Raw genomic sequence first — 14,905 nt, 5'->3', positions numbered from 1 at the left:
AGTTGGCTGACTCAGCTAATACGCGCATAACGGCGACTAGCCCTGGTCCTTCCCAAACGGGAAGTCATACTTCAGGCAGGACGGGCGTCTTTCATGGATTTACTTCGGATTTACAGAGAATCCTCCCTACATGCAGACATCCATTTACTATCAACACATATTATCTCTACCAAATAGCACCATCAGCAGATTACTCTCAACATCCCCATATCCAACAAGTCAATACCACCGATTTCCTGTACTATTCCCTGTTCCTGCATTATCTGTAAAGCCACTGACGCCTTTCTGCAGTCGGCGAATCAAGAAGCCCCTAAGTCTTGTTTGAGAGCCTACCACAACACCCACGCGCGGTCCAAAACACCCCCGTCAACCATTGTGATGGTGTCATATTCTTTCTCCAACTGCCTGTTACATCTGCTGAGTCAATCCGACAAGAAAGACCAAAATGCCGAACAGACGGCGCAAAAATCGGGGACGAAAACAACGACATCGCAATAAGCAAAGGGGCAAGAAAAAAGACAAGACGAAGCTTAATCAAGAAGCAGAAGTCTCGGATTCGGACTCCGATTCGACTGAGCCTGTCGACCCAGTGATCCCGGTCCCTGAGGTGCCGGAAAGCTGGCTAGAGAGGGCTTGGATATCAATTTCGCTGTTTGTGGGTATGACTTTGGTCCTTTCGGCGGTTCTGTGGTCGACTGCGTATACACATGATCGAGTGGAGGTTTGGCATAAGGAGTGGAACATGACGATTGAAAGGTGGCGAACGAAACGGGGCTGGTGAAGGCCTCAAGACTGAAAATCACTTTGAATATTGTTCCAAAATGGCGAAAATCATAGACTCACTAGCCTATATTCACTAAGGTCTATAGATAGGTATTTAAATCCATACCTTAAGATCTCACCGAAAACTCTCACTGCTTGATCGAGTCAGTCCAAGGTATCCATTAATCATAAGCGCAATACAGTATCTCGGCCAACAGGAAAAAAGATAGAAATACAATCCAAAGGAAGGAAACGAAAAGAAACGGGAAGCAAAACCCGTTTACACTAAAACATCCGAAAATAATTCAATCGTAGCACATTAGACAACATAATCCAAAATCAAACCAATGCCCATACCGTACGCATATCCAATCCAATTCAATATCGGGGAATTTCCATCATAAACTGGGCGATTCATTCGGTGAATCCCTGGCCCCCGGTGCTAGCTGTTCCCACGCTAAGTCGATCCTGCGCCACATCGTTACGAGTCATAGAAGTCGTTATTTAACATGCTGTCGCTTCGCATTTGAAATTTCATATCATATCGCATTTAGACGCCATGGTCTCTGTCATGGTCTCTCTCCTAGGTATTATTCTCGAGAAGGAACGGATGAGTAAAGTCATGGATAAGTAAAGAAAGAAGAGAGGAATGAAAAAAAGAGAAATAAAATAGAAAGAAGAAAAGAAAACATGGGCGAGAATGAGAGAAATTAGATAAGAGAAATTGGAAGAAAAAAAAACAAGAGAGAAAATAAGAAGAAGAAGAGGGTCCTAAGGAACAGCCGTCCGCATTTGTTGAAACAGCTGCTGGAATGCAGGAACCCCAATTTCTCTGTATTCCTGGAGATGGGGAAGCAGGAACGGAATACCCGGAGCATTCTGGAAATGTTGTCGATAGAGCAGGAAATTCTGAGCCGGGTCCACCAAGTATAGGAGATCGGGAGGGAGGACGGGGTTTAGGGCGACTGTTCCGGAGGAGCTGGCGGCGGTTGTGAATGTTGAATCGGCGATACTGTATTTCTGCAGACCTTTGAGGATGGCAGTAAAGGAGTGATAGTTCCGGATGAGGAAGAGAGCCTAAAATAGTTAAAGTTAGATCAAGGAGTGATGTTTTGAAAAATGAGGGGGTGTACCTGAACACATTCTTGGATGGTGCCGATGAGCTGAGGAAGTGCAGTACAGCATTCCCAGACAACAATACTAAGATCATCCCATTTCGTCACAAGGTTCGCCATGTCGTCGTTATCAGCGATACCGCGCTCGGTTAGGACTGAAAAAGTCCTCATGTCGGCGTTGGTCAGGGTTCGTGCGAAGTCGACCGCGGAGATCGCCTCCGTGAGATCCTCAAAGAATGTATAGTTGATGTCAAATGGCTGGCGCCAATCCATGTCCCGTGCGTGAATGTAGACTCGTTGATACCGAACTGCTAGGACGGAGAGCACCTTCAGAAGAGCCGTCAAACTGGGAGGATGTTCCTTAATCAACTCCTGAATAGAGCCCGCAATAAATTCGAAGGCAGGGACCGTATTCAATGCTATGTCGTTATTCGTTCCTTGGTTCATGGTGATAAGGCATTGTGCTAGGGCACGGTGGGCGAACGGACTTCGTGTTCGAAGATGCTAAGGGTAGGATCAGTTTTAATTCAAAATGTATGATTGACTGGCTCGTCTTTTTATTGACTTGCTCTTTCCAAGTCTGGCTGACTGACCTTTTCGATCTCGATGTACTTTTTCACTTCGTCGGGGAACTCATGGAGGTAATTCAACAGGTGGATGTACAAAGCCGTATGTTGCTGGAAGAACCACTCGACTGCCGAGACACGATAGCCCAAAGAATAACGAACCATCTCCTCGAACGAGATCCGGGTGAAGTGGAGATGGCTTTCGGCGTCAATCGCCTGGGCAATAGCATTGGGATCCAAGGACCGATCCTGCTGGGTCGGGAACCAGCTCCAGGAAGCGCGCGGTGGACTAATGACTTTGCACCGGTGCAGAATCTCTTCGACCTTCTGCACATGCGCTAAATTCAAGATGAATGCCTTCTCCTGGGGCTCGAGAAGGGACAAAAGAAAACTGTCGACGGTGGCGGCATTTCGGCTTTGTAAGGCGCGACGGGGCAGGTTTTCGTCCTGGAAAAGCCCGTAGCGGATGACTCGTTTGATCTCCTGGACGTCGAAGGCCCAGAGGACGGTGTCATCCTCCCAGTATCGGTAGGGTACAGAGAAAGGGGGGATTTCAGCGCTCGGTCGAAAAAGCGATGGATAGCTCGACTGGTCTGGCATCAGGGTTGCGCCAGCCAGCTCGGCTCCCGGCCGGTGGGGTGAGATGCGCGACATACCACCGGGATCTGATACGGGATAAAAGTCCCCCGGTGAAGGATCGAAGATGGTCTGAGACCAAGATGAGAACGCAGCTCCCTCGTCCTGGTAGTGATATTGCATCTTAGCTGGAGCATGAAGGACAACGACGAAGCTTCCAGAGTAGAGCAGCAATTGGAGAAGAGAGGGAGGGAGGGAAGAGGGTGGGGGAGGGTTTTCTTCAGTGCCTACCTATTCCTGTCTCCTATGTCCTTCCACTGTCTCGCTTTCGCTCTCTTCGTTGGGCTCTCACGGCGTACAAACAGCTGAGTGATTCCCGAAACAAGGCGCTTATTTCCGCCACAATCCTAGAACCTGAGGGATCAGGGGGGAGGCCGCAGGTGTACAAGTATGCCCGAACCAAGCCTGAGCTCCAACGGGTAAGCAATGAAGACGGAACTTAGTGAATCATGGGTCAATCAACCAGTCAAGGATACGAGTAATGACTAAGAAGAAGGCAGGTTCCCAAGGGAGAGGTTTAGGGTCAGCCACTGCCGGCTAACCTTCACGTTTCGGAGGGGAGGCGATGCTGGGGGGAAGATGATAGGAAGTCTGGAGTAAGACTATTGGAAAGATTCCATTCCGAACAGGTGGCTTTTAATTGCTCGGAATTGGTTCTAGTCATGTATTGGCCTCTTTTTCTTTTTCTTTTTTTTTTTCTTCCTTGGTTCCTATGAGAACTAAGAAAAAAAAATAAAAAATAAAAAATAAAAAAAAACTTGATAGCACTACCCGCAGCAGCAGGTTCTAGGATTACGCTATTGTCGTTATGATTTTGCCACGGTCGACAACTCACGAGGGAAATCAAGACGGACTGGACTTGGATGCCTGTAATACTCTTCAGCTAGGAAGGAAGGATAGCGGCAACAGTGGCGCGTTGCGAAAAGAAAGACACGAAAGGGGGCTGATCCAGTTCCGAAGCACTGGGTCCCGAGAGCCCGGATAGAACAAAAAAAAATCGTAATTAAAATCAAGATGCTGTAAGACAGCTGAATATCTACTCCGTAGTAGCGGGTGAGCCCTGGTATAACTGGACGAGAGCGAAAGTGGGCCAAATTAAAAAAGATAGTCCGCCCCATCCATCAATCAACCATTGATCGACCCTCCCGTTGATGGGGATTAACTAATATATGTTAAGCATTCAGGGCTCCCCCTTGAGCCTTTGAGCCAGCCGCTTGACCAGCCAGACAGAATCGAGAGCAGAGTTGACAGCTTGGAAAAAACGGCAAGCGAGGCGCAGGGCAAAACGAGAGGACCAATCAATCAGACCCGAAGGGTTAGTGGAATCCTCTCATGGGGCTCCAGAAAAGTCCGCGTTTTGGGTTGGCGACGGATGGCGAGTCCCAAGAATGGGAATTATTGGAATCCTGTAATAACAGTGGCCAACGGCGGCAGTCGAACAAACAATTGGCATAGAAGAAGAGAAGCGGTCAAGAGGCCGGCATGAGACGGCGCACGGCGGCGAACACGATGCTGCAGGATCCCTAGGTTCTGGAAGCTTCATCCGAATCGCTTAATCCAGGGCAATTAGCAGATGGAGGCCGCTCGATTCAGTGTTCTCTCCACCGTAGCGGTGTACTGGAGAGTGGCTTGATGGTTGGTAGTGATGACCATTGGGGGGTACGCGTTGAGGATTGATACCGAGAGAGACTGACGATAACCAGCGTCCCAAACTCAAGGCGACCAAAAATCCAGGTCCCGGAGTCGATGAGTAGGATTCAGCGATCCCGAAGCTCCACCGCAGCCTCTTCCAATTGCCACCTCCTATGAAGGAGTTAGTTTGAGGGGGGCCAATGCGACTAGTTTAGCTCCTCATCTTCGAGAGAAAAGAGGAGTGCATTGGCCGATGATCGGGATGGATACAGTTGCAGTCGATTGGGGTCACCGGAGACTCCGAAGTTTCCGAGTCGAAGGTAACCAGTCTTCCGGTATTATTATTTTTTGATTTGTTTTTATTTTCATATATTATGATATCTTGTTTTCCAGTGTCTGGATTCAGTCGGGATGACGACAGCGGATGTTCGTTTGTTTCTCCCTGGAGCAGTGATTGTCGTGATTGTCGACTGGGAAATCAGGGGAGAAAAGAAAAGAAAAAAGACGGCAGCGTCCGGGTGGATCCGGTGCCACAAGCCGGGGAGAGGCAGCGAAAGAACGGCGATGGCAGAGAAGCGCCATTTGTCGCTCGTGGCAGTGGATTAACGGTCATTCCTTCAAGCGAAGGCTCCGTAATACTGCTCCCTGCCATCCATCAATCAACCAGAGTCAATCAATCGGATGCACCGCTCAGGTCTGGGATTATTGGCTGGGCCGATCCCGATCAGCAGATCTGTTGACACACCATTAAATCATCGCCGACTCGTTGCATGACGCCGGTGGGTTTTACTTTTAGGTACTCTCGTTAATTGCCTGGACTATGGGGATCAAAGACAGGGGAGCCTCCAGCTGGAGATGACCGTGGCGCAGGCGATTCGATCACGTCGGAGTCCCCGCGAAACGAGACTTCTTTGTTGCGGTGGTCCTTGGCGGATACCTAAGACGAAGACATTAATTCACTTTCACAAGAGGAAGGTCAAGTCCTGGGGAGATTGAAGGAGGTCAATTTGCACCAGAAGGCGTTGCAGGGATGAAGCATGTTGAGGTGCAGCCCAGCGAAAGTTTCTCGCCGTTGGCCACAGGACGGGAAATTCGCCGGCAACTCTAGATTGAATTGAATTTGGGGGACATCGACATGCTGCTCGTCTGTGTGACCCTTTTTTAATTTCTTTTTCTTTTCCTTGTTTCGTTCATGTTTTCTTTTTGAGCTTTCATTTTAATTTTCCTTTTTTCTTTTCTTTTCTTTTCTTTTATTTGATTTTGAATTTTGAATTTTATTTTCCTCTGCGTTGTCCATGTACAGTATCCATTTTCTTGACTCCCCTTGCGCCCCCTCCGCAGTACATACTACATGCTAACTCCCCAATCCTGCAGAAACATGACGCTGCAAGCTGTCGCCCCGAGCACATTGGTAGATGCCACGCTCTTGTTTGCCCGGTCCAGAAGCTGACTTCGGATGGCAACCTCATGCGTCGCTATCAGCTATTGGAAGGCTGCACGCCTCTGCGGGGACAACGGTCAACCAGCCTGCCTGCTTGCTTGCTGTACATCATGAATGTACAGGTGAGAGTGCGAGAGAGAGAGAGAGGAGAGAGATGGCAGATAGCGTGGCGCCGTGCGATGTTGATCCAGCTTTTTCCCGTTGCTGCATAACCTGAGCGAGCCAGACACTGACCGACGCCTGCAAGAGTCGTCGGGATAAGAAACCTATTAATAACCCCCCTGGCGATACGTGCACGGGTTTCTGATGCTGGTTCGCTTCGGCATTCTGTCCCTGGTCTATTAGCTGGGTAGGTATTTCCCACCGACGGAGCACAGTACCGACTTGGTGGTTTTGTGTACTGTACTTGTCGCACCGGACGGATGCCGGGGGCTGAATGAATCCATTTGCTCCGACTCAAACTAGCTGGGGACGGTTGCCTGGCTAACTCGGAGTAGATTAGCTCGGACATGGACGGGGTTTAGCTGTGGTAGTACGTTCGATGTACATGTACATAGTCATGGGTCAAATCAAGGCAGAGAGAAGGGGGAGAGGCAAGAGCTGATCAACTCCCAACGCCGTAGCACCGGTGCCTCCCTGCCTGTCTGCACTCCAAGGAAGGACCTAGACGGGTCCATGAATCGCCATCTGCGGTGACGAATTATCCTCAGTTCGTGCCAGATTTGTAGATGATGTCCGGAGTACATTTCCAGCCCGCTTTTCTAACGCTCTGAGCCCTAAAAGACTGAACAGGAGGGTCGGAAATACAAAAGAACTTAAGAAAAGATAGATAAAAAAGGAACGATCTTCGCCTCTTTACACGCTGTCGAATCCTTCGACCGAAATTTCTAATCGATGAGTAATTTAATTTAATCTATTAGACATTTTCCAATGCCAGACCTGCGGACAGGAACAGGCATAGTGGTACAAGGAGCATGCAAAACTCCTCTTCAATATCCTCCTCTTCCCGTCTGTTCTATCCTGTCCGTCTGTCGGGATCCTGCTTAGACAGTCATTTCTTGACTCATTCCTGCTTCTCTTACTTGATGTTGAGCATACGACCAGATCGCCCGGTGCCACCTCGGTAGAGCCCCGATACCTACTCCGGAGTACCCGCGAAATGAAACAGACTCCTCTTTTACCACGCCACACAACTAGCCCTCAACGACTCCAAACCAGTGTCGAAATCGTCAACGGGGGCGGTTTATCGATCACGACCAGACGGACGGCCCGAGCCACGATCAGATCGCCTCCGGGGCCAAAAAAACACAGCCGAATGACTTGTCAGCTACCAATTGACGTAGGTCCAGCTCATCATCCAACCCCAAGGTCCACGCAATCGACTCGCTTGGCTAGCGGCTTGCACGGCCTGGTCGATATTAATATAAATATATTAAGCCGCGGACAATGTCTCCCAGCTACGATGCTAAATTCCGCAGTGAGTAATTAGCAGGGAATCGTAGTATTGATTGTTAGTTGGTTGGATTTACGACGATTCGACCAAGAGATAGGTAACTAATGCCGAGGGCTGCTAGTCGAAGCTATGTCTGACTACTGACTAGTGGGTAGTCAATCTACTGGCCTTGTTTCTGCGTTCTGCTTACTTTCTCATCTCCGTCAAGTTGGTGGAGGCTGCGGAGGGGAACGAAGAGGGGAACCGGGAAACGCTAGCATCCAGATGACTGGCGATGGAATGGAGACGAGTAACTCGATTCGAGGAAACCGGGCCAACGAATGGACCGAAAAATTAATAATAATAATAATCCAACATACTGCATTCTCTTAGGAGTGGTTATCCGAACAAACGCCCGCCTAATTGCCCCAAACAAGAAAATGGATCCCGTCCGGGAACAGACAGATCCCATTTGACTCCCCTCGAGCCCTCGCAATGAACACTTTTAAAGGAAAAGTGAGACGGCATAAACATGACCATGATCATACCCACTCATAGTGACGAACCTGCAGAAAAGCATGCACGTACATAACATACAAACCGCCCACCCTGGCTAAGGTAGTACCAGCTACAATGTATACAAGACGGGGGTCAAAGTAGACGTGTTACACTCCCACTTGTGGCTCGAAAACTAGTATATATTAAGCCGGGCCTACAGCTCTCGGACGAATGGTCGGGGATCGTGGCAGCTGCGATCCGTGGTTGAGTCGAGTTCGAGGCCACACGCACTCGGTGCTTTGCATGTGTGTGTGCCGCGTGGGAGTCATCCGGAGACTTCCCCTCCTCGCGATCGAGATATATCGATCTCGGTGGGGGGGAGTCGACCGTCGACTGGGGGAGCAAATGTGAGAGGTAAATTGATCCGGTGCGATGCGTTCATCCATCATGGGAGACGGCAAGCGGGAAACCAGGAACCTTCCACACCCTCCCGGTTCCAACAGACGAGACGAACGGGGTTAATTGGCTGCTTGGGGCGGTCGAGGCGGGAAGGCCGCAGGGCGTTTCTGACACGAAGGGAGGCTACATGGAGGTGTGGAGAGAAACTACGACGCAGTGAGGGGAAAAGGTGATCTGTCAAGAGATGGTCGAGGGAAAAATTGAAAAAGTTGAAAATCGCTTGCAAAACGTCATTAGAGGTATCACAGAATTTTTGGGGAGACACTCTGCCTCGGCTTTGCTTCCTATACTGCGCGCTACGGAACGGAAAGAAACTTGACACAAGCAGATCCTTAACATGCGTCCTGTAGACAAAAACTTTTTTCTGCTAAGTAACGCATCATAAGAATCGTTATTAACCGGAGTCATACAGGCCCACAAAGCAAGACAAGACGTCCTCTCCAGCCGAGTTTTAGAGCATTTTTTTAATTACTACCAACAGCCAACGTCACTTACCATCCCAAGAACTTAGTTCTGGGAAGCATAGGCGCGGCGGCGGTCACGCTCCTCAGCAATGGTGAGCTAGAAGATGGGTTAGTAATTGGCTTTGTGACCGATAGAGCGGAAGAATCAAACATACCTTGACACCCTTGCCCTTGGGCAGGGAGATCCAGGGCTTCTCCTGTCCAATGACGAAGATGTTGGACTCACGGGTGGCGAAGGTGTTGTCAATAGCGTCCTTGACGTGGACGATGTTGAAACCTCCGTCGTGGCGCTCACGGTGGGTGACGACACCAACACGACCCATGTTACGACCACCGGTGACCATGGTGACAACACCAGTGTCGAAGCGGACGAAGTCAACGATCTTGCCGGTGGCAATGTCAACCTTCACGGTGTCGTTGACCTTGATGGCGGGGTCGGGGTAACGGATGCTGTATGACATTTGTTAGCCTACTAGTTCAAAAGTTCGAACCTTCTTACTGTCGGGGAAGTCCAGCAGAAAAGTTCGGAGAAAAAAGTTCTCTTGTCCTCCGCCGATCAACCAAAGCTTGGTCCAACGACTGAATGACACGGAACTTGTGCAGAGTAATCACTCACGTTCGCGCATCGTGCGTAACCAAGAATGGGATCCCGCCCTTGCCGAGCTGCACACGCTTGACCTTGCAGAGCTTGAACTCAGCCTCCTCGGCCTGGATGCGGTGGACGGTGAAGCGGCCCTTGGTGTCGTAGATGAGACGGAAGTTCTCGCCGGTCTTCTCGATACCGATGACATCCATGAAACCGGCGGGGTAGGTCGGGTCAGTGCGGACCTTGCCGTCGACCTGGATGAGACGCTGCATCATGATAGCCTTGGTCTCGCGGCCGTTGAGAGCGTACTTCAAACTATATCAAACACGTCCAGTCAGTCGATCATTCTTTTCCGATCCATTGGCGCCATATCGTTCTCAGGGTTTTTCGTACCGGTTGCGGATGAAGACGATCAGGGGCAGGCAGTCACGGAGCTTGTGAGGACCGGGAGAGGCCTTGGGGGCATAGGTTCCGGACATTTTGTCCAGGAGCCAGTGCGAGGGCGCACTAAGGCGCTTCTGGTGCTTCTTACTGTCAAGGTCATGATGGTTAGTATCGCGTTCGTAGAATGAAATCTTCAATTGCAGCAATGTTTTCCTGTCGCTCAACAACAGAGATTTCCCAGACAAAACTCGTTGCATGCAATCGAAATAAAGCGATCGAGAATGGCTGAGTACTCACGGTCCGCGAGGCATCTTGGCTGCTTTGTCGACTTGAAACCGGTAAAGTTGTCGAAGTGTCGCGAAGAAGAAAAAGCAGTCAAGGTCCGTCGACAGATAACCAGGGCGCTCAGCGAGATTCGCTTAGCGGATGGTGCTTGTGCGATGAGCCCTAGCGCTAGTCCTGTTCTAGGTCTCCACTTTGCGCCCCTTTCGGGAATGGTGCATAACGCTAAATTTTCATACGATCCGCTTAAGTAATAATGCGTCCCAAACGGGTAACCAATTAATCCTGTTCGCGGGTGTATATGGGTTCTATCTTCATTGGACTCTAGATCTCGTTACTAGTGATGTCAATGCCCTTTCTGGCCGCTATATGCAAATTTTGGTCAGGCTTGTTTTAGATGTAGCCCTTGATGACAGCCACCTCAGCATTGAGGATCGAAGATCCAGCAGCGCCGATGACGGTGTTGTGCGAGAGGGCCGCGAATCTGAGGTCGAAGTAGCCACCCTGCGCGCCTTCACGTACCCGCCCCACGCTGACGGTATACCCACCGGAGATGTCTCTATCGAGTCTGGGCTGCGGTCTGTCGGCTTCGTCGAACACCTTGATAGCCTCCTTGGGTGCCGAAGGGCAGCCCAATTTCTGCGCCTCGGACTGATATTCTCTCATCGCCTGCACAACTTGTTCGGCGCTAGGACCCGGGCGGTTCTTGAATCGCAACGACACGAAAGCCATATGGCCATCGGTAACTCCCACACGGGTACACGTAGCTCCGATTCTGAGGCCAGCCTGCTCGTCGAAAGCGGTAGCGTCTCCGTTCAAGGATCCCAGGATCTTCTGGGCCTCGTTTTCCAGTTTGTCTTCCTCGCCGCTGATAAACGGGATGACGTTGTCCAGAATGTCCATGCTGGGAACTCCAGGGTATCCAGCGCCAGACAGAGCCTGCTCCGTGAAGACCTCAACTTCCTCAACGGGGCCGAACTTGGCCTGGAGCGCTGCGAACGGAATGACAACACCAATAACGGCACAGTTCGAGTTGCAAACCAGGAATCCCTTTTTCAAGCCAAAGTGCTTCCTTTGGTGAGGAATCAAATCCAGATGTTGGGGGTTCACGGTAGGGACGACGAGGGGGACGATGGGGTTCTTGCGGTAGTTTTTGGCGTTGGAAAAGACGGGGATTTCAGCCTTGATGAATTCCATCTCTGCACCAATTCGTTAATAATTGCAATTATCCTTGGGGAAACGTCGCATTTCATACCAACTTCACCCGCAATGTCACTGTTCAAACCAGAGAACACAAGGTCGCAGTCACTGAACTGGTCGGCCTTGCAGTCCCGCAGCACAAGACCGCTGAGCTTCTCAGACATGGCAGTAGTCTGCTTCCATTTCACGGCATCCTTGTACTGCTTGCCGGCGGAGCGACTCGATGCGCCGATGGCGTGAAGCTCTAGGAAAGGGTGGTCGGCGAGCAAAAGGATGAACCTTTGGCCCACGGAGCCGGTGGCACCGAGAACACCTATGAGCCATGAGCATTTTATCCGTTTGTATAGACGGCTTGTGGTGTGTGCATACCGCACTTCTTTTTCGGAAAGGACGTCATTGCGATCGAAGGAATAGGTGAATAGACTCGTATCTGGATTTTTGGTCAATTGGGAACTCCAAGGCTAGCCAATCTAAAATCAAATCAAAGCTTTAACAGTGGTGTATAGAAGAAGCTTGATGCAGTGGTATTAATTCTCAAGCCTGAACAGGTGCCAATGCTAGGGAGAGCAAATGACTCAGAAGATGCTGCCCCGCAGGGCGTTTGCGCGGTTTCCGGTGCTCGCATGTCAAATAAAGCAAGAATTGAAAGATGCGTCCGAATTGAACAATTTAGGTAAATGGAATGGTCAAACTTACCACCTTGGCGTTGTATAAGACTCTATAGAAAAGAGATGAGTTGCTTGTGGCAAGCAAGACGCAAACTGCGATATCGCTCTGGAGGAGATCACCCCGCGATGAGTCAGCAGCAGCAAGTGCAATTTATCTTTCATTGGCTTGACGCTCCACTGTTTTCTCCTCCAATCGTCTATCATGATTCAAGATTAAAGCACGAAGATCTTCATTCGCCAAATATTTTGTCTACCTGAATAAACAATGCTATATATCAAAAATTGTGGGTGCCGAGATACCATTCCGCAGGTCTTGCCGACGTGAGGACATCGCAATCAGGCACTACCTAGTAGGTATAGTGCCTACCGAGACAACGAGCCCTTATGATTCATTTGAATGGTCGAAGATTTTCCCGGGGTTCAACAACCAGTGGGGGTCAAGAGAGGCTTTGATGCTGCGCATTACATCAATTGTCTCAGGCCCGAGCTCCTTCTTAAGGGACTTCTTCTTGCCCAAGCCAACTCCGTGTTCGCCCTGCTTACAGTCAGTCACAGCTTCCAACAAGCATTGCAATTAAGGGGTGTTACAGTGCTAGAGCCCTCCATCTCGAGAGCGCGGTCAACCATGTCGTAAACAAATTTCTCGACTCGCTCCCGTTCTTCCGGATCTTTGCGGTCATACATGATGCTGGAATGGAAATTCCCATCGCCAATGTGGCCAAGGATACTTGCAAACAAGCCTAGGTTGTCCAGCTCTTTCTTGGTGATTGCTATGCAAACGAATTAGACAATATTCGAGGCTTCCGACAAAATTTAACAAGAACTTACCGATAATATCAGGTAGCCTGGAGATCGGCACGGCTACGTCGGTGGACCATACCTCCGAGCCTTCTTTTCGCAGCGCCATCATACTCCAGAGGGCTTGTTTTCGCGCCGACCATAGGTCATTTGCCTCTTGCTCATTTTTGGCAAATTCGAAGGATGAGGCATGGTTTTGTGAGGCCAGATTCTTGGTCAAACTGATGCTATCGGCGACACCAGCACTTGTACCGGAAAATTTGAAGAAGAGCGTGGACAGTGTCTTCCATTCGCGTCCTGTCCCACCAGCTCGATTAATCACATCCATCTGGACATCATCCAGAATCTCCATACATTGAACCGGGATGCCTTTCCGGATTAGCTGCATCGCCGTCGATGCAGCATCGTGCATTGTGGGAAAGGCGACAACTCCTACGCGGGTTTGTTCCGGAATTGGTGCCAGTTTAAGAGTGGCCTCGGTCACAATTCCAAGCGTTCCCTCGGAGCCCACGAACAATCCTGTCAAATTGTATCCAGCAGAAGTTTTCCGTGGGCGTCTGCGTGTCTTCATGACTCGGCCATCCGCCAGGACGACGGTGAGGTTAATGACCCAGTCTTTCATCGTACCATATCGCACTGCATTTGTGCCGCTGCAGTTTGTTCCGACCATACCACCTATCATCGCGGACGGGCCAGGATCGACGGGAAAGAAGAGCCCGCTGTCTTTGATTTTCTCATTCAGCTCCATCCATTGGATCGACGGTTGAACCACGACATCCATATCGTCCTCATTAAGCTGGATGATTTTGTTCATAAGACCAAAATCGATTGTCATTCCACCATGGGGGGCAGAGAAGTTGGCTTCCAGGCTGGAGCCTCCGGAGTAGGGAACCATCGGCATCTTGTATTTGTGACAAATCTTCGCGATCTCCGAGACGTCCTCTGTACTGGTTGGATACGCAATTGCGACCGGCAATCGATCCGCATTGACGCTGGACCATTCCGAGAACCCATGTCGCTGAAGGTCGTCTTCGTCGATGCTGATTGCTTCTTCACCTAGCTTCGCACGCAGTTCGGCAATAGCCTAGTGGTTCGATGTCCCCAATTAGCCTTGCATCTCAAAGCTATTCATCCTCCAAGATCATGCTCACCTTCTCGAAATCCTTTGTGGACCCGTATTGGGGTTTTCGGCTGTCCTGTATTTGGGATGGTTGTTTTGAGGAAGCGAATCCGTACCCTACACCCGCTGCCAGCGCCGAAGCAAGGAGAGTTCGGTTTAACGTCCATGAATTGGGAGCATTCCCGGAAGACTTGGATCCGCTACTTTCATCTTTGTGTGAGTTGGAACTGTTCCATCGGGCGATCTGGGAGCAGGCGACTAGATGCGATTCTAGGAGTCTGGGTCGGCGTTGGAGCGCGCGGGGAGATGCGGGGAACCCCCGGGAGAGTCGAGAGATCGTCCGCATGGCTCGCGATAGAAATCCGAGGGTGACGAGGGGATCAGAAGGGAGTGCTCATGCAATGTGAAGCGCAGGGGAGATGAGGTTGACGGTCAGCTCACTGCAATTTCAATTTACACGGGTCAGGCCTGTTTGCTGGCGTCGCGGTAGTGCGGAGGATTAATCGATCACGCCTTTAGTTCCAGCGGTAAGCAGACACGCCATCGAAGCTAAGTATGAGGAGTAGACCTTGGGCTCGGATTTCGGCCGAGTAAAAACGTAGGAAGAGATAGCCTGAAATCCCCAAAGGATTCTCCTTACCGATTATCCAGCTGCTGGCTTATCTTTGCCCCCTCACGACTTTAGCCTATCGTTTCCGTGTTGGTCTTGAGTCCATCCCAGTCTCTCCCCGGATCGGCCTGAAGTCCGATGCTTGGCAGGGACCCGTCGGTTGACGGCGATTCACCAGCCGAGTTGATGCTGCACTTGTTTACTCTCATCGAAGGTGGGATATGGGAATGGAAGGGACGTCTGGAATTATTG

General features: G+C 50.3%; 5 protein-coding genes across 5 annotated transcripts; all 5 read right to left on the bottom strand.

The window, feature by feature from the left end:
- Positions 1-1,058: 1,058 nt before the first annotated feature.
- P170DRAFT_402603 (uncharacterized protein) lies at positions 1,059-3,511 on the bottom strand. Its single transcript, XM_024846431.1, has 4 exons — positions 3,311-3,511; positions 2,471-3,184; positions 1,896-2,381; positions 1,059-1,839 (listed from the first exon to the last, which is right to left on the bottom strand). Exons 2-4 carry the CDS (start codon positions 3,095-3,097, stop codon positions 1,534-1,536), a joined length of 1,419 nt encoding a protein of 472 aa, XP_024707730.1. The 5' UTR covers positions 3,098-3,184; positions 3,311-3,511; the 3' UTR covers positions 1,059-1,533.
- A 329-nt stretch (positions 3,512-3,840) lies between these two features.
- Positions 3,841-4,324, bottom strand: P170DRAFT_104182 (uncharacterized protein). The gene has a single exon (XM_024842282.1). The coding sequence runs from the start codon at positions 4,195-4,197 to the stop codon at positions 3,886-3,888; it is 312 nt and encodes a 103-aa protein (XP_024707729.1). The 5' UTR covers positions 4,198-4,324; the 3' UTR covers positions 3,841-3,885.
- A 4,415-nt stretch (positions 4,325-8,739) lies between these two features.
- Positions 8,740-10,286, bottom strand: P170DRAFT_453814 (40S ribosomal protein eS4; the record flags this gene model as incomplete). The annotated part of the gene is made up of 5 exons (XM_024851390.1): positions 8,740-9,102; positions 9,161-9,455; positions 9,622-9,906; positions 9,985-10,122; positions 10,273-10,286. The coding sequence occupies 5 exons, from the start codon at positions 10,284-10,286 to the stop codon at positions 9,049-9,051; spliced, it is 786 nt and encodes a 261-aa protein (XP_024707728.1). The 3' UTR covers positions 8,740-9,048.
- A 255-nt stretch (positions 10,287-10,541) lies between these two features.
- Positions 10,542-12,141, bottom strand: P170DRAFT_378218 (aspartate-semialdehyde dehydrogenase family protein). The gene is made up of 3 exons (XM_024845437.1): positions 11,827-12,141; positions 11,513-11,770; positions 10,542-11,456 (listed from the first exon to the last, which is right to left on the bottom strand). The coding sequence occupies exons 1-3, from the start codon at positions 11,852-11,854 to the stop codon at positions 10,651-10,653; spliced, it is 1,092 nt and encodes a 363-aa protein (XP_024707727.1). The 5' UTR covers positions 11,855-12,141; the 3' UTR covers positions 10,542-10,650.
- A 219-nt stretch (positions 12,142-12,360) lies between these two features.
- P170DRAFT_507220 (FAD-binding oxidoreductase) lies at positions 12,361-14,548 on the bottom strand. The gene is made up of 4 exons (XM_024854460.1): positions 14,075-14,548; positions 12,954-14,007; positions 12,714-12,895; positions 12,361-12,660 (listed from the first exon to the last, which is right to left on the bottom strand). Exons 1-4 carry the CDS (start codon positions 14,387-14,389, stop codon positions 12,508-12,510), a joined length of 1,704 nt encoding a protein of 567 aa, XP_024707726.1. The 5' UTR covers positions 14,390-14,548; the 3' UTR covers positions 12,361-12,507.
- Positions 14,549-14,905: the final 357 nt, after the last annotated feature.

The sequence above is a fragment of the Aspergillus steynii genome, assembly GCF_002849105.1.
Source record: "Aspergillus steynii IBT 23096 chromosome Unknown P170scaffold_2, whole genome shotgun sequence".
NCBI lineage: Eukaryota > Fungi > Ascomycota > Eurotiomycetes > Eurotiales > Aspergillaceae > Aspergillus > Aspergillus steynii.
Note: the sequence above shows the minus strand (reverse complement) of the source record. Positions and strands in the feature narration are given on the sequence as shown.

Coding starts and splice junctions, on each gene's coding strand:
- P170DRAFT_402603 (XM_024846431.1), bottom strand. CDS start 3,097: ATGTCGCGCATCTCACCCCACCGGCCGGGAGCCGAGCTGGCTGGCGCA. Junction 2,382..2,470: donor AGTACATCGAGATCGAAAAG/GTCAGTCAGCCA, acceptor TCCTACCCTTAG/CATCTTCGAACACGAAGTCC. Junction 1,840..1,895: donor CCATCCAAGAATGTGTTCAG/GTACACCCCCTC, acceptor TAACTATTTTAG/GCTCTCTTCCTCATCCGGAA.
- P170DRAFT_104182 (XM_024842282.1), bottom strand. CDS start 4,197: ATGGGGCGGACTATCTTTTTTAATTTGGCCCACTTTCGCTCTCGTCCA.
- P170DRAFT_378218 (XM_024845437.1), bottom strand. CDS start 11,854: ATGACGTCCTTTCCGAAAAAGAAGTGCG. Junction 11,771..11,826: donor CTTTCCGAAAAAGAAGTGCG/GTATGCACACAC, acceptor CATGGCTCATAG/GTGTTCTCGGTGCCACCGGC. Junction 11,457..11,512: donor TGACATTGCGGGTGAAGTTG/GTATGAAATGCG, acceptor GAATTGGTGCAG/AGATGGAATTCATCAAGGCT.
- P170DRAFT_507220 (XM_024854460.1), bottom strand. CDS start 14,389: ATGCGGACGATCTCTCGACTCTCCCGGGGGTTCCCCGCATCTCCCCGC. Junction 14,008..14,074: donor CCACAAAGGATTTCGAGAAG/GTGAGCATGATC, acceptor TCGAACCACTAG/GCTATTGCCGAACTGCGTGC. Junction 12,896..12,953: donor CAGGCTACCTGATATTATCG/GTAAGTTCTTGT, acceptor TCGTTTGCATAG/CAATCACCAAGAAAGAGCTG.